General features: G+C 42.7%; 1 protein-coding gene across 3 annotated transcripts in view; it reads right to left on the bottom strand.

Annotated features, from left to right (window-relative positions):
* Positions 1–1030: 1030 nt before the first annotated feature.
* piezo1 (piezo type mechanosensitive ion channel component 1 (Er blood group)) overlaps positions 1031–18434 on the bottom strand; it is an 80554-nt gene continuing 63150 nt past the window's right edge. Inside the window, exons 40-54 of one of the 3 annotated variants that reach the window (XM_005749839.1) lie at positions 17940–18126; positions 14308–14443; positions 14043–14190; positions 13327–13479; positions 11767–11828; positions 8400–8558; positions 7258–7405; positions 6192–6380; positions 5577–5669; positions 5056–5225; positions 4026–4148; positions 3840–3919; positions 2533–2704; positions 1349–1490; positions 1031–1190 (exon numbers count right to left, since the gene is read on the bottom strand). In XM_005749839.1, the coding sequence (XP_005749896.1) occupies positions 1062–1190; positions 1349–1490; positions 2533–2704; positions 3840–3919; positions 4026–4148; positions 5056–5225; positions 5577–5669; positions 6192–6380; positions 7258–7405; positions 8400–8558; positions 11767–11828; positions 13327–13479; positions 14043–14190; positions 14308–14443; positions 17940–18126 (2091 nt within the window). In that variant the 3' untranslated portion in view covers positions 1031–1061. Of the gene's footprint in view, positions 1191–1348; positions 1491–2532; positions 2705–3839; positions 3920–4025; positions 4149–5055; positions 5226–5576; positions 5670–6191; positions 6381–7257; positions 7406–8399; positions 8559–9812; positions 9950–11766; positions 11829–13326; positions 13480–14042; positions 14191–14307; positions 14444–17939; positions 18127–18434 lie in introns of those variants that run through there. The other 2 variants (XM_005749840.1, XM_005749841.1) reach the window with 2 other exon arrangements.

Genomic DNA, 18434 nt, shown 5'->3' with positions numbered 1-18434 from the left:
CACACACACACACACACACACACACACACACACACACACACAAGTATAAATAAAGACCAGGGCAAAGCTCAGCGCGAGTCTCAGTCTGGAGGCTGCCCTTGCTAGCAAGAAGTTCTGTGTGTTTCTCTTCTCTGAGTCTTTACTGAAGAAGTGTTTTAGAATATTTTCCCTAACAAACAGCAAAGACCTGTCACAATGGGTTTGATATCTATGGCAACAATGTTTGCATGAACAGAATAAATAGTGACAGTTTTTTAACCTGGAAATTTAGTGTTTTATGATGTATATTTCACCATAATGTATAAACAGGTGTTGTACTAGTGCTTAGTTGCACAGACATTCTGGCACCAAGTTAATTCCAGGGGGTTCTGTTTGACTGTTTGTCAGCGTCATGCACAGCATGGTCGTACACATAAAAACATCAGTTACAGAATCCCAGAGCTGATGAGGACAGGGGTGTGTGGCCTGATGAGTCCAACTTATCAGTCAGTTCATCGAATGAATCGTTCAGGATTTGCAGTCTTGTAGTGTATTTGTTCCAACCCTTTTAAGCTGTTTGCATTTTTGTAAATGATGGTAATTTAATGAAAAAGAGCTAGTTAAACTTAAAATAGTGACCAGCTGACATACTTCTAATTTATAGTTTGAATATTTTGATGTAGCATAGAGACTTCAGCTGCTTCTTCTTATCATTGGCTTTTGTCTGCAAAATGACTCCACCTACAGTGTAACGTGCACACACACATATGCACACAACATGATATGACAGATTTTGCCTTCCAGGGAAATGATGTCCAGCTTTGCACAACAGATATGAACTGCAGTTCCACTCTCATTCCTGTCCACTCTGTACTGAGTATACTGAAGTTGTCAGAGAGCTGCAAATATGCCACAGCATGTGTCCCACAGAGGAGGGTTAGGGTCTGTGTGTCTGCTGGTGTCCACTTGGTAAGTGTGGAGTGTTCTCAACAATCCCCTTCCGTGCATTGTCTCCTGGACATCTTTGCATTTGTGCTTTACTGTAGTTTATCCCAGGGAAACATGATTTCTCAGGCAGTCAATCATTGCCCGTCTCGGTGTTGACTGATAATGTCCCGAGTCCATTTGATCATAGTCTCAGGAGATCGATAGAGAAAGATCAGTTTGGAGTAAAGTTCCTCTTCCAACTCCAGTTCCCCTGTCTCACGCACCTGAAACACACAGACGTTTAGTCGACATGGATTTTTTTGTAGTTTCAATGTGTATGTGTGCGTTTAGCAATTTGGAAATACTAACTTTAATTATTCTCTGTTATTGGTGAGTCTACATTAAATGCATGTGTGTTATTATACATGCAGCGCACACTTACCAAGAAGATATCAGTGCAGAGCTTGAGAATGCGGTCCACACAGGGCAGCTCCTCAAACATGATGGAGTGGGAGATCTCACTGAAGAAGCCACGGACAAACTTCCCAATGACTAAGACCACAGACACATACAGCCCCATGATACTGAAAAGAAGGGGGAAAATTACATTACATTATATTTTATTTATATCTATCTTATATCTATCTATATTCATTCATTCAGTGGTCCCCGTGGTAATCGGAGCAATAGGTGCAGTGACCTCCAAGCTAGGCGAGTGGCTCCAGCAGATCCCGGGAACAACATCGGAGATCTCTGTCCAGAAGAGCGCAGTCCTGGGAACAGCTAAGATACTGCAGGACCCTCAAGCTCCCAGGCCTCTGGTAGAGGACCCGAGCTTGAAGGATAGACTGCCCGCAGGGGCGCGAGGGGAATTTTTTTAATGTATTTATTTTTATTACATGTTTACACTGAAGTCAGCTAGTAAAAGAAACCAAACTTTAACTTATAACAGCATTTTAGTTTCCTGAATGCAATTATAACTTCTTAACAGCTCTATAGAGATCATGCACCTTTTTTGTAAAGCAGCACTGCGAGTAAACAGAAAGAGACTCACAGTTATATCGAGATTATTTGGTCTTAATGACAACTCGGATACACCTTAAAACATTCATTCACACAGTGCTGTTTTCGTCACATCTTTAAGGACTTTGTCTGCCCCGCATACAGTTATGAAACACTAATTAACCTCACGTGCATGTCTTTGGATTGTGAAAGCTAGAGAACCCCAAGGAACCCCCACAAGCATTAGGAGAACATACAAAGGCTGCACAGCGATGAGCCTGTTCGCTGTGAGGCAACACACAGTAGCACCTCGTTAGAGCACTACACTCTCACACTGCAGGCTTACATAAAGCATTTAAAGCCTGTTCCTGCTGGAGGTTTCTTCCTGTTAAAAGGGAGTTTTTGCTTCCCACTGTTGCCAAGGTGCTTGCTCATTGGGGGTTCATATGATTGTTGGGTTTGCTCTGTTTCCTTTGTATTATTGTAAGGTTTACCTTACAATATAAACAGGCAATCATTGTTGTGATTTAGTGCTATAAAAAATTGAACTGAACTGTTTCAGTTGCATGAATGTTTTTGCTGACTGATGCCCAGAACTCCTACATTCGTAGTTGTGTTTCTTACCCGTATCCTGCCAGAAAGCCCAGGCTGGGAGGACTGACTTTGTCACTGAATATGACCATGGGTAGTACACCACACTGTGAGGAGTCACAGTTCGCAATAGCAATGTCCCACCACTCCTGGTTCCCACTGCTATTTAGTGACAGGGTTATATCCATGTATCCAGCTTCATTACCTATAAGACAACAATCTGTTTCTCAATATCACATATGTTAAGGAGTAAAATATCTGGATGCTGACATCGAGCCTGTGACTGTTTTATTTCGCCTAGTGTTTGAGGTATACTCCAAATACTCCAAATACTGTATCGACTGTATCGACTTTTTTAAGCTGTAAGAACACTCCCACAGCATATTCTTTGTTTTTGGCAGGAGTGTATCTACAAACATATTGAGATCATGTGTTGTGGTTATGTTGGTTCTAAAGCCACAGTGTTGCATACAAAACATTGTTTTTTGTGACGCAAACTATTTGTTCCAGTATCTTAGAGGAGTGCAGATGTTCATCTCCAGCGTTGTATATCAGCACAACCTTTCCAGGGAATAAACCGTTTGCAGTGCAGGTAAATGTTTTCACCTTATGTCCAGTGATGTCTTTGACTAAATCCACATCAAAGCCATCATAACCCATTGATCTCTTAAACTTAAATGATGTCACTATAGCAGTAATTTCATCTTCATCTGTTGCCTTTATAAATATGGAGTTTGCTACACTTATACTTGTAGTTACAAAGATGTCAAGTTTCTGCAGGTTTGTTGGCCATGACAGGACGAACATTAAGAACAAAACCATTCAAATCCTTCACAATAAGCTGTCACTGATCATTGTGTTTGCTATTGGGGAGTTACTTGGATATTTCATCCTTTTAATTTATTTTATTGACAATAATATTAATACTTCCAGTGCGTTTTTCTTATTATTGTAACGTAAAAATCTAATGTTGTAACCTGTTTTGCAGTTTTTTTATTATTCATGTCAGTTATTCTCATGTATCTTATAGATTTTTTCAGCTCCGGTCGTTCCTTTCTTTAACTGTTTCATATACACTAGGTATTTTTTCTTACATGCACTCAGTATCCCATTTGAGTGCATCTACTTCCGGTGCTGCTCCGAGCTGGCAGCCAGTATCAGCAGCTCCCACCACCAAATTTCCCCTTGTGGGACAATTAAAGGATTCTTCTCTGTTCTACCTGTTCGAACTATGCTGTATCATACGTATATCTTAGTACTATATAGTAATAATTTGTGGAAATTTTCCTAAATAAATAATTGTTCACTAACGTAATCATTATAATATAAAATCTGTAAACCTTCGTGCAGCTGACCGACTGGCTTGGCCTCAGCTCCATTGGGGGCACGGATGTACTTAGGAAACATACTGGGAACAAGCCTGGAAGAAATACAAGACAGCGCCTGTTAAAAGAAGCACTATTCATGTTTTTCATTAATGTAAACACTTTTATTAACATAAACATCCCTCCAGAGAGAAAACCTACACTGGCTCAGTGCGGTTGCCAACCAGCAATGAAGCCAAGTCTGCTCTGACTGGGTTCCCAGGTTCCAGGTCGATGGAATGCTTATCAAAGGCATGTTCCACTGTTCCACCCTTACCCAGGTCCCTGAGAGGAAGGAAAGCAGAACAGTTACAGCCTCAGTGACACGTCAGCAGAGCTCAAAAAGTCTGAGAGCCTTTATGTTCACAACATGTGTTTCACTCTATCTGAGAATGCTTTCATTGTAACCCATTTTTATTATTTATTTTATGAATTACTTTGTTTATAAAAGCTAGATCTTGTGTGAAAAAGTGAGTGTCTATCAGACAACGATAAACTTGTCAGGATCAGATTCACCCACCCATCGGGTGGATATTACACATCTTGGCCTAAACACCTCACCTAGGAGGCATCCTAGTCAGATGCCTGAACCACCTCACAGGAGGACCAGTAACACTGATGACTGAGCCCTGTCAGCCTCTATGAAAAGCTTGTATCTGTTGCTTGTGTCCGCACTGTTGTTCTTTCAGTTACTACAGGACTGTAGGTGAGAACAGGAATGCAGATCAAATATGAAATCAACAGCTTATCACAGATGTGCAGAGATGATCCCACACTGCAGGCCAATCCACGACTGATAGTGTTTGTGTGCGTTTTTCTATCAACAAAATCTCCACCACCGCCGGCGGAAATGAGCCTCACTCTTTAGAGATGGCTGTAGACCAGGGGTCCCCAATCTCAGTCCACGAGGGCCGGTGTCCCTGCAGGTTGTAGATGTGCCCTTGATCCATCACAGCTGATTTAAATGGATAAATGACCTTCTCAACATGTCTTCAGTTCTCCAGAGGCTGGTAATGAACTAATCATGGGATTCAGGTGTGTTGACCCAGGGTGAGATCTACAACCTGCAGGGCACCGGCCCTCATGGACTGGGATTGGGGACCCCTGCTGTAGACAATAACTGTTGTACCTCTCTAACAAGCATGTACTCGAATGTTGCTTAGATGAAGAATATTGTTTGATATTGTTTTACCTCTGAAAATTCCAGGACAGGCGAAGTGTGAGGTCAACAGGACCGAGTAACTCCTTAATGACTTCCTGCCTGCTCGGGGGACTGATCCTCCAAACAGATCCAGAACTACCCTCAATCATGGCTGTCACAATGTCCTCATAACTGTAGAGAATGATGAACTGCATGGCGACCTACACGCAAAGGAAGAAGAAAGTTTTAATGACAAATCCACCAAAACAAAAGCAACAGGGAGAAAATGATCAAAGTTTCAGAGTACACAGCGAGCCGGGGATGGAGCAGACGGAGTATAAACGGTCTGTCTACCCGGTATTTAGTGCTATTAAATGCTGGATGTGAAATTATTTTCAATTCATGCTCTTAACACAACACAGGTGTGTGATTACACAGTGAAACAGGACAGAGGCACACTGAGTGTCACAGAACAAGCAGAGATAAATCGATGTGAGCACAGAACAGCTACAAATGCAGATACTGTAACACTGCAGTACACTGAGGTAAACCAAACGGAAACCAATACGCACAGCATTGTCTTCAAAGTCTTTGGCGAGTTGGTCATATTCATCCTCTGAAAAGGGCTTGATGTACTGCTGCTGCACACTCATGGTAAACAGGGGCTGGAAACAGAAGAAGAACACGGCTGATCCCAGTTTGGAGTCAGAGTAGAATTTTACTTCTATAGCACCAAATCACAGCAACAGTCAACACGCTCAATATTAAAAAGGGAAGGAGGATGAAAAGGGAAGGACCCTACAGCAGCCACACAGCCCTGTGGGAGCAAGCATTTTGTGACACTGGGAAGGAAAAACCATCAGCCACTGTGACTGGTTAGAGGTTGCCTGTCCTGTAACCATATCCAGAGAGGCGTTTCATTCGGGGTTGGCTACCTTCCAAACTCCACGTTAATCCCTCATCACAATCAGCACAGTCTTAAAATGTGCCAAATAGCAGTTTATGTTCTTAGTGTTCTGCTTTCTGTTGTCTGTTAATACAAGACCAAGCAAACGCATGAAATCATCCCTGTATACTGTCTGCGTATGTGTTTGACAGATAAACAATAAATTAAATTAATCATTTATTAACATTAATTTGGAGCAATTTTATCAACACCCAAGAAACAACATTGAAGATTGTGTTACCTCATATCCACCCAGCTTGACAGTTACTGTGACGTCAATGGGATGGTTGACCACACCCACGACAGATCGGACCAATGAAATGAAGAGAAGGGGAAACCAGATGATGCAGATCAAGAAGAAGATAATAAGTCCACCCATGCCATATTTCACTATCTTCTTTTTCTTCTGCCCTTTAGGCTGTGGGTATTTCTGAGGGCAAAGAGATTGTTTTTACTAAAAAAAAATAGATTTTCTTAACTTACTTCTTAAAAATACAACTCATTGTCCTCCTGATCTCATTAACCACGAGTTAGAAAACAGGACAAAAAAGTGGCTGGTCCCACAATGCCTCTGGAATGACTTCTAAGCCAAACTGCTTATGAGGAGCCATCCAGTAAACTCGGAAACGCCAAGCAGGTTCAGATAAGAATACTCTGAAACACAATAGCACTAAATCATGTTTAATATAAAAAATGACTCATTCGTGAGCATTTTTCCCCGCCTGTCCCATTTGGTTCTTTAGCCGTCAGAATTGTTGTCTGAAGACCAACAAGGAGACCCGATGGATTTACTTTGCCAAATGGATCATCGTGGCATTGCCGTATTGGTCCATTTGATCGACCTTTGTTTTTATTATATTTTATTTTCAGATGTTACAGACGGGACAGACATGAGTGAGGGATAGGAAAGGGAGAAAGAAAGAGGAAGGAAAAGAAAAACAGAAGGGGAGAGGGACAGTGAGAGAGGGAAACAAATCTCCTGGATCACCTGTTGAGAGAAGAAGAAGAGAAAACAAGCAAAAAAAAAAGCAACATACTAAACACAACAGCATCGCATTAATCTAGCCAAGTGTAAACAGCAGCAAATACTGAATATTGAATGTTGTTGTGCAGCACGCAGGACCGACAGCGCACAATGTGCTTTGAAGTAGCAGCCAGGTAAGGTGTAATTTAAGTCTACGAGCAGTGAACACGCGTGTGCACACCTGTGTGCATCAGCGCGCTGGTATTCAAGAGGTTTCCACGTGTAATGGTCGTGAGCATTTTTTTAATGAACTTTGACTTTGTTGCGCTCGTATCTTTCATACCTTTTCTGTCTCACGGCTGCATTTGATGATGAAAATGTTGGCATAAATATCCTCCACACACATCCAGTTTGACAGAGACAATGTGGTATCGGTCCAAACCCAATCCATCACTGCTCGGAGCTCCACCAAGAAGGGCACCAGGCGAAACCTACAAACACGCAGTCAGCTTTGACTCCTGACCCATTTCACATACATTTATCACACTTGATCTCAAACATACATGACGTACATGGCGTGTCTTTCCTTTGCAAGAAGACTAATAATGTTAAGCTGGACTTATGAAGAGCTTATGCTTCTCACTCAAGGGGGACGGGCCTCCTCCTTTTTGAAGTCCACATATGTTGGCTGTAGCATCCCTTGGGTATGTAGGGTTAATTGTTGTAGGCAAGTAATGATTTTCTTCCTGTCGCTGCTTGCGGGGCATCATCTTCTCTTGTCACTGAGAAGTGTGGTGATTTTAATCTGACGGTTGAGCTTGAAACAACAGTGGGTCAAGGGGAAATGCCCCTTCCCTTTGGGTAGTACACTAACACTTTGACCTTTACTCAGGGACGTGATAGTTTACTTTTCCTGAATGGTGCGGTTGGATGGATAAGGCCGCTGCAACCTTCAGGTGCAGCTGTTCTGCTTTTGGCTGTAAGGCATTCATTCTTGTTGCTGTGTCTGTGATGACGTCCACTATGGGCAGCTATAGTGGAGATGTGGCAAAATCTGAGCCATTTGGACAGGAAGCTTTTCTGGTTTGGTCAGGTCTCTATCTCACATGCTTCTCAGTAACTTATCCTAGCTGTCTCTAGCTGTAGTGTCTCCCTGTTATGGTCCCCACTCACACCTGTTCACTTAAATACGTGACATGATGGTGGGTGGAGGTTGGCCAGTGACGGTAATGACACTCAAGTGGCGACTCACATGATTAATAGTGGACTTAAATAACTGGGAGTTTCTGTCAGATGTTTTAGAACTGAAGAAGCTCTTGGTCAAGAAGGGAAACATCTTCACAAATGTAAAATAAGTCCACGAGCTTTCTTTGAAATAACTCTAAACTACCAAGAGTGACTAAGAACCTACAGATATCTGCAATACGCTGCATGGAGAGAGCAAAGACAAACACAGAGAAGCTCACACTTTCTTTGTGTACATACCCTTGGAAGAGAAACAGATTGAGGTGGTTGTATTTCTTGGTAAGGAAGTTGCCAAGGATACGAGTGGGGTACCCACAGCGGATCTGATAAGCTGATAAGCCAAAGTAAATGCACTTGACAAAGTACCAGAGCTGTGCCACAAAGTTTTGGTTGAACATCCTAAGACAAGACGAGAGAAAGAACATAACACTTAGCTCATAAACCAGTTTATACAGTCAGCAAAACAGCTTGCAAAGTGCAAAATAATGCAAATTGTGACTTCAGAGAGTGACTGCACAAATTTGACATTCATTGCCAAAGTACCAGAGGAATATTGTAGTCTGGCGGCTCAGACAAAGTAGGTCTGCTATAACAACAGTTGCTGACAAAAGATGCCTTTGTCAGGAGACGCAAAAGCACCTGTGAGACAGTGACAATGTTTGGTCTTGGGTTGCTGTGAGCTCAGGGACAGGCCACCTCGCAGCTATTGATGAAACTACACAGTTGTATCAGTGCTCCCCCAACAATGACTCAAAAAGCACAAACACAACGTTAACCATGATTTGAATTTGATTTAAAGAAGCATGCAAAAAAGAAACATCTTGCATTTTTGGGGAAATTTTACGGGACTTTTTTTCCATATCATTGTGAGACTTGCATAACAATAATTCGAATTTAACAATCCCCAAAACCAAGAGTCACAGGACAAATAACAACAAATGCTAGTAATTCAAAAGCTTAAAAAACACAATTTAGACAAAAAGGCTATTAAAAAATATCCAACTGAATATTCACTCTTTATGTCAAGGTGTTCAGGTTCTGTTTCGTCATGACCCATTTCACTGAAATCTCTGGTTGCACTTCCAGTACCGACAGCCAGGAGAGATTTCCTGATCTGCATGCACAATATGCTTGAGAATATGCTTACCTCAAGTTGCTCTCTGTTGCAGATATTGGAGTGTGCATTTTACATAGGAAGCATTAAGCATGGAAACAAGCGCTCATGAGAATGAGGCTGTATGTATGAAGTGCTTTGAGTTCTCAGGCAGAGTAGGAAAGCACTCTATAAGCACCGGTCCATTCGATGTGTGTGATTGATCAGAAGTAGAAGAATTATAAAATGACCATCAATGGCCTCAGTCTGGAGCTTCATGCCAGATCTTGGCTGAAGGAACGAGTCTGATTACAGGAGAAGCTTGTTGATGATCTGAAGCCAGTTGGGACTACAGTCATGAACACCATTACTAACACACTATGCCTACTGGACCCAATCTTGCAGCGTGTGTCCCGCCAGCCACAACTTTGAATTATTATTCTAAGTTGTGAACATTGCATCACTGATGCCAAACCTGAAACTTTTACACAGTTCTTTTGCATTTGGGCGACCTCAGCATTAGCAATATGCACCAAACTGTCTAACACAAACACATATACCTGGGGGTCTGTTTGCTCTGCGTGAGAGTCCTGGAGCATTCCCAGTGCTGTCCGTGCTCCGTCCATGGAGAGAATCTGAGTCATTTTGAGGATTTTGTGCAGAGCAGGCCTCCAATGCTACGAAAGACCCAACTAGACTGGGAGCAGAATGAAAGACTGCTGCCTTATTCCACATAATCAACTCTCAGAGGCTTTTTGATGGGTACCTTGTGCCCAGCTGTCCCCCTTCCCTTTTCTCTCACTAGCCTGCTCTGACAGTGTGCATCAGCCAGTTTAAGCATGTTAACTCCTCTGACATGCGCTTGCTTTCTTTCATTCGTCTCTGAAAAATGTGCTTGCAGAAGACAATGATTTCATGTCTTCAATTTTTGGAAGCAGTGACACGCTGTACATGCCTAACGCTACTGGTTTGTTAATTACTTAAAACAGAAATGTTAATGTAGGCAGCAATCCTTAACTGTCATGCTTTGGTGCTGTGAATTGTGCCTGAGTCCAAATGAACCAGGCCCAGTGCTTCACCTGTGCCATGACACACAGCAATCACACACGTAAAGCAAAGGGATACCAGTTTGCACACCTTTAAAGTCTCTCACGCCACAACTCTTAAAGACAAAGAGAACAGCCGGGACAGTCCAACACTTTCACCTGCAGCCTCTGTGACCCGTCTGACCGCTGTCAGAAACAAGTAACCCTGATCAAACACGTGCAGAGCTGCTTTCTTAGATCTTATTTTCTACGTTCTGAATTTCTTGTATAAATCAGCTGGAAAACCATCTGGTGTCACTGTTTCAGAGTCCATATCTCACTTCCTATTTCTTCCAATAATTTTCTTTGAGGCTCTTTTTTTAATACTTTGTCTCTTTTGTAGCACTTTTTAGTTTTAGAAACATGACTTATATTTCCCATTAAAAAGTCTGTTTCCCACTGCAGGGTGGTAAGCTCAGAGCAGAGAGAGTCTGGCTGGCAGACGGGTGGGTGGTTTATCCAGGCTTCCCTGGATGAGCCCATGTAAACTCTGGCCACAGGAGGCGTCCATGTGGCGGCAGCCGCCTGCTTCAAGGTTTAACATGTTGCGTACTCAGAGATGCTCTGCAGTATTCCTTGGTTGTAGCAATCGCCTTTTTGCATTGCTGCTAGCTTCCCATGAGCTTGAAGCAGTAAATGGTTCTTCTATAGAGCTCCTCCACTCAAACTGAACACTCAAAGCACTTTTCACTGCAAACCTTATTCCCACATAAGGCTTGTAGTGCTTCTAGGCCTAAGCACACACACACACCTCACACTTCCATGGATGCGTTGGGACAACTCGGGGTTTTGTACCGAGGACACACTGACATGCCGAGTGCAGCAGTCAGTAATTTGATCCCTGACTGGTAGATGTTTGCTTTGAAGATCAAAACGGGGGATGGTTATGTCTGGGTATATTAATCAAGTCGAGGAGGCCATTTATGTAAACAGAAAGATCCTCTCTGAAAGAAGGAGGGTACAACTGTCACCCTCTTATAAGGCAGCCGTTCCCCAACTCTCTGTGAATATTACAATTTAATATTAACGACCATAAAACCCGACCTCGCGGCCTGTTGTTAGTCAGTTTGGGTCATTGTGCAAATGTACAGTTTATAAGGTTGGAAAACCTCGAAGGCAGTCGAGACTGGAACTGTCACTGAAAACAGTCCAGATGAACAGAATCAACTTCCTAAGATTCAGCAGATCATCTTCACCATGTCTGCATACCTACATGCATGCAGTTGCAGCTTGAGCATGGAAATGGCTGATTATATATTTGTGTTAATAAACAGCTCAACAGGTGCAGCTAATTAAAGCATGCACTTGTTAGAGGCTGGTCAACAATCATCCATTACTCCTCCAAGGAGTTGTTTTTGTTAAAGCAGGACTCAGATCATTATCGATGTCATAATTTATCACAAATAATACAGTAAATGCAAGACATCACCTTTCAGTGACAGCGGGCAGGATAAAGAACATCCAAAGATGAATCCCAAAAACAAGGATCACCTGGAGAGAAAGAACAATAGGACAGCAAAACAAGAAACGTCATTAAAATAATATAAAATAGTTAGAATTGTGAAAAACAACAGCAGAGATGAGCAGTGAGTGGCTCCACAGATGCCATCCTAACAAAGATTACAGAAGCACTAAATGACAACCTACGAGTGATTTTAGGATTTAAAAGATGCAACGTTTTAGGAAGAAAAAAGATTCAAATCAATTTTATGTAAAAGAGTCTTTCAACAAACAAGAGACCAGACAGAAGATATTTGACACAATCACGTTCACAAAAACTGAAAATCATACCCAACTGTAAAAGTGTCTAATCTCCCATTCAAGATCAGCCTCTGGTGCACATCCAGGTAGAGACTGACTGACCTGCTGACCACTCCCTGACTGCTCTGACCACTGTGCACTTTTCATGCCAGACTCTGCACAGAGAGCAAAGACAAACTTCTATTTCAAACCTACCTCGAATTATTGTTTTGGGTCATGAGAGCTGGATCGCTGCATACGACCCAGAGTCCACAACTTCCAAGCGTTTGGAAGCATGGAAACTAAGACTAGGAGCAAACGTGTCATTTTTTTCCAGCATTCCCTAATGGGAATTGGTTTAACGTGGAATTTTACTATAGCAGCCTCTGGGAGAGACCGACCGAGGTGCTGACTGCCGACCCGTTCTCCTGTGGCCCGTGTGAGGGTTTATGTGCTGTGGTTGACTCTCCAGGGTGGGTGTGGTCACTGAAAGGTTCAACCTGGCACATCTGATCGGGGTAAAGCTCGTTCTGTTTTTGCTGTAGCCACGACAGCCTCGCTGCCTCGTTGTAGGGATACAGGTGTAAAGGGCGACCACGATATTGAAGCCATTTCCTGTCATGAATCCTTCTGTGGTGCAGTTGTAAGAGAACAATCAATGAAGAGGAGACGAAGCATTTAACTTGGTTATGCCCTGTGTCCTGCCACAGTTACTGCAGTTACCCTTGACTGGGTCAGTCGGTTCATCTTTTCCTACTGTGGTGATGTACTAGTTTTTCATCACGATTGAGCAGATAAAGGCAGATCCAGGTAAGGTAAAAGATGTAGCTGAATGACCATAATCAACTAATAAAGTTCAAAGTTTAGGATTTGCTCATTTTTAATCACCGGTTCATTCAAGGTTACAGCAAGATTTCTGCTCCAATCGCCTGCATTCAGCAGCTGGCAGTCCTTCAGCACTCTCACGGAGAGCACAGCCACACACCTCCCTGTGGGCCTTTCTGGCTCTCCACCCTCCTCTATGATGCCACTCTGAAGCACTAGTACAGGAGGATACAGGCAGCTTCTACGGAGTAAACTAACAATAGCACCCTACAGAGAGGATGACTCTGAATGGGAGAAAGATCACATTTAAATCAGTTTTATTAAAATAGTTTCTTGTTTTTTGTGGACTGTTCCTCTGAACTTGCATCACCCCGTGAAGCTATGTGAATAATTAATGATAAGAATTTTATTATGTGAACAGAACCTGGAAGATGAGTTTTCCCGTGACAGCCTTGCGCAGGTATAGCGCTCGGTCAATGATCATAGTGCTGAACTGGATGAGCAGCATCACCAGGAAAGCTTCCGGCACCTGGTCTTCTGACAGCGTGGACGCTATATCAGCTGCTGCACTGTGTTTCTGAAGAAACAGGACAAAAGTCATGAGAAGGCCTTCCTCTTTTACGTGGTTTAAAGATTATCTTCCAAACATGACATGTACTTTTATAGTTAAGACATTTACTATTATTCAGCTTCAGTTTCAACAGTGTGTTTGTGTTCTTTGATGAAACTTAAGCATTGTTACCAATAAAGGCTTTGGAGTAATAAAGGCAAAAATGGGACAAATATAAACACTTACCACAAATAAAACACAGTCTGGCTAATTTACTTACATACCTTTGGACACCATGACAACAAACTAAAGGTCAGACTGTTGTTACATGTTGAGATCACCGTTAGGAACAATGAGGCATACAGAGGGCGCTGTTAGTCGGCAGTTAGTCGGCCTATTCAGTTCCAGCTGTGTGGCAGATGTTTGCGGTTTGTCTTTTATGTATCCAGGCAAACATCTCACTGAGGTTAAAAGTCTCATTTCCAAAACACTTGATTTAGGTCAAATGTTATCGTTTTGATCTCTTTGTAGTTTTCGTTTTCATTTCTGTATTTTACCGTTAGTCACAAAATGACGAGCTTGTGTCTCACCCCAAAAGCCCAAAAGCCAAAGACGATGATGATGAAGTCAATGACGTCGGTCAGGAACATGAGTGCATAGACATCGGTGGCAGTCCGGTACTCAGAGTGCAGAATATCCCTGAAGAAACCCTGAGCTGGCCTGTAAACACTCTGAAGCCTGCAGGAAACCAGCTTGCATTAAGTCACTGCACACTTTTAACATTACTTTTTCATTAACACAAGAAGCACAATGATACATTTTCTTAAGAGATCATCAGCAGCAGCTTTCACTTACCCGTAAATGAAGACATGTTTTATCTTGTGTCCCACATCCCGTATTCTCTTACTGGCTGCTTCTCTCTTCCTGCCTTTTTGATTCTTCGTCATCATTTCTTTACTGGAGTCAACAGTCTCAGCTCCACTGGACTCCACTGGAAAAGTCGAAACCAGATGAGAGATTTAACTACAATCGGCACAACAGGAAGGGGGAATTATATTTTAGAAGATGCAACATTTGTCATTTTGTTCACTTGACACATTATCCCAGCAGTAAAAACCAGAGTGAGCCTTAAACCACAGCACATGGAGAGGGAGTGGCCATAGGTGGCCATGAACACCCATGCTGGGCTGTTTCTGTACTGATGTTAATGCCAGAGGAGGTTTGATGACGTTTATGCATTATATGCCACTTTACATGCACTGACACTTTTGGCTGTGTTGTTCCTAAACATTCCCAACTTTACAGTAATACCACTTCCAGCTTAACTGTTAAATACATTATATGATGATATGATGCTTTGATTATAAAAGCTGATCTAATGGGCAGGTGCTTTCAGGTTCACCAGAGGATACTGTAAAGGTTGGAGGAGAATGTTGGGAAGTAAGTGGACGGGGTGTGCAGGTGATTTTCCATCTTATTGCGAGGGAAATCCAGGTCTGTAGGAAGCACAAGATGGGGTCATCTGGTCTGTCCGGGGATCATAAAGGAAAGGTTCAAACAATGCAGCATCATTTTAATCACTGTTGGTGGCAAGAAAAAACATCCATCCATTTTCTCCCACTTATCTACTACAGGGCTACAGAAAGGCTGGGACCTATCCTGGCTGTAATGGGGCCAGAGGCTGGGTACACTGTGGACAGGCCGCTAGGACACAGAGAAACACACTCATGCTCACATTCGCACTTACAGACAATTTTAGAATCACAAACGAGAAGAATATGCATGTCTTTGGTTTGTTGGAGACCCTGGAGAGAAGCTTCAAAGACACTGGGAAAATACAGTGGGGCAAAAAAGTATTTAGTCAGCCACCGATTGTGCAAGTTCCCCCACCTAAAATGATGACAGAGGTCAGTAATTTGCACCAGAGGTACACTTCAACTGTGAGAGACAGAATGTGAAAAAAAAATTCATGAATCCACATGGTAGGATTTGTAAAGAATTTATTCGTAAATCAGGGTGGAAAATAAGTATTTGGTCAATAACAAAAATACAACTCGATACTTTGTAACATAACCTTTGTTGGCAATAACAGAGGTCAAACGTTTACTATAGGTCTTTACCAGGTTTGCACACACAGTAGCTGGTATTTTGGCCCATTCCTCCATGCAGATCTTCTCGAGAGCAGTGATGTTTTGGGGCTGTCGCCGAGCAACACGGACTTTCAACTCCCGCCACAGATTTTCTATGGGGTTGAGGTCTGGAGACTGGCTAGGCCACTCCAGGACTTTCAAATGCTTCTTACGGAGCCACTCCTTTGTTGCCCGGGCGGTGTGTTTTGGATCATTGTCATGTTGGAAGACCCAGCCTCGTTTCATCTTCAAAGTTCTCACTGATGGAAGGAGGTTTTGGCTCAAAATCTCACGATACATGGCCCCATTCATTCTGTCCTTAACACGGATCAGTCGTCCTGTCCCCTTGGCAGAAAAACAGCCCCATAGCATGATGTTTCCACCCCCATGCTTCACAGTAGGTATGGTGTTCTTGGGATGCAACTCAGTATTCTTCTTCCTCCAAACACGACGAGTTGAGTTTATACCAGAAAGTTCTACTTTGGTTTCATCTGACCACATGACATTCTCCCAATCCTCTGCTGTATCATCCATGTGCTCTCTGGCAAACTTCAGACGGGTCTGGACATGCACTGGCTTCAGCAGCGGAACACGTCTGGCACTGCGGGATTTGATTCCCTGCCGTTGGAGTGTGTTACTGATGGTGACCTTTGTTACTTTGGTCCCAGCTCTCTGCAGGTCATTCACCAGGTCCCCCCGTGTGGTTCTGGGATCTTTGCTCACCGTTCTCATGATCATTTTGACCCCACGGGATGAGATCTTGCGTGGAGCCCCAGATCGAGGGAGATTATCAGTGGTCTTGTATGTCTTCCATTTTCTGATGATTGCTCCCACAGTTGATTTTTTCACACCAAGCTGCTTGCCTATTGTAGATTCACTCTTCCCAGTCTGGTGCAGGTCTACAATACTTTTCCTGGTGTCCTTCGAAAGCTCTTTGGTCTTGGCCATGGCGGAGTTTGGAGTCTGACTGTTTGAGGCTGTGGACAGGTGTCTTTTATACAGATGATGAGTTCAAACAGGTGCCATTCATACAGGTAACGAGTGGGGGACAGAAAAGCTTCTTACAGAAGACGTTACAGGTCTGTGAGAGCCAGAGATTTTCATTGTTTGAGGTGACCAAATACTTATTTTCCACCCTGATTTACCAATAAATTCTTTACAAATCCTACCATGTGAATTCATGGATTTCTTTTTCACATTCTGTCTCTCACAGTTGAAGTGTACCTCTGGTGCAAATTACTGACCTCTGTCATCATTTTAGGTGGGGGAACTTGCACAATCGGTGGCTGACTAAATACTTTTTTGCCCCACTGTATGCCAGCTACACACAGAGGAACCCCAACTGGCCAGGGAATTGAAGGAGATTCTTGCTGTGAGGTGAGAGTGCGAACCACTGCACCACAAAGACTGCAGAGTTCAGTAATGTCGGTTTTTCCTCTGGCTCAGATCCACTAGGGCGGCTTTACAGCCTAAGGCAGCGAGGACGTTTTAGATTCAACACTTCAAACTCAACAATGATCGGTGTCTTGGACAGGTGACAGTGAAGGAGAGAAAAGAACTGAATCAAAGCTAAGTTTAATACACTTAATCCAACTAGGCAACCAAAAGCATAAGAGATGTAAGATAAAAGAGGTAAAATAGGAGGAGACACACACTGGGATGACTAAGGTGGAAAAAACGGTCTTTAGTCTCATTCTGCTTCATTTCATTTCAATCCAAATATTACATTTACTAATGACTTTAATGAGGTCATTTATTGACGGCTTCCTTCACAGGCACGTAATTACCGGTGATAACATGTTCTATATTTGGCACCACAACGGACTGTAGTTCCTCAAACGTTGGGTTGCTTTAGTTTTATTTTGAAGTAATCAGGCTGAAAGGTTTAGGGGCAATGCCATTTTCACACAGAGTAGGTTTAATAATAAACACCTTTATTTAGAAACTGATTGTGTTTACTTGTGTTATCTTTGTCTAATAGTTAAATCTGTTTAATGATCTGAAACATTTAAGTGAGACATCGCTTCCTGATGAAAGGGGGAGCCCTTTTTCACACCACTGTATTTAGAAAACGTGTCTCTGTGCTAAAGGCAGATTATAGCCTGGCTATCTCAGCTGTCATAGGGCGAGAGGCAGGGTGCACTGTGGACAGGTCGGCAGTCGGTGGCAGGGCCAACTCTCACATTCACACCTGTGAACTTTCCAGTTAACCCCACTAACATCAGCTCTTTGGACTGGGCCAAATCACAACAACCCTTTCCCCAAAGTACTTTATATTGTAAAGTAAAGACCCCACAATAACACACAGAAACAGAGAAACCTTTATCATCACAGTCTACATATAATGAACCTACAAACCTTTACCGTGCTGCTGTTTAGGAGTTTTTATTTTCTTGCGGAACCTGATGCTGCTTCTCTTCTTTGGGACTTCTTCTGTCACGTCCTCATCGTCTCCTTCCCTCTTATCCGGCTGGATACTCTTCACCCAAGGCAGGATTTCTTCTCCTGGTGTATCTTGCGACCCAGTGGGTGTTGATTCAGTGGGCTGTATGGTAGAAAGGTCAGAGCTGGTACTCGGTTCAACGTATTTCTCATCATCCTGTGTTGATAAATGAGCGATTTAATATATTTGGACTTAATTCCAGATCATTATACAATAAACTCGCCCACTTCATTAGGTACACCTCTTCAACACATATGCTAAACAAGCATTCCAGCTTCCAAGTCACTTAAATGAAGGTTATCTTGCTGCGTGATCGACTAGATAGATAGATAGATAGATAGATAGATAGATAGATAGATAGATAGATAGATAGATAGATAGATAGATAGATAGATAGATAGATAGATAGA

This window comes from Pundamilia nyererei, unplaced genomic scaffold (genome assembly GCF_000239375.1).
Source record: "Pundamilia nyererei isolate P.nyererei 1_Seehausen unplaced genomic scaffold, PunNye1.0 scaffold00256, whole genome shotgun sequence".
Taxonomy (NCBI): Eukaryota; Metazoa; Chordata; class Actinopteri; order Cichliformes; family Cichlidae; genus Pundamilia; species Pundamilia nyererei.
The sequence above is the reverse complement of the archived record's forward strand: the minus strand, read 5'-3'. Positions and strand labels throughout refer to the sequence as shown.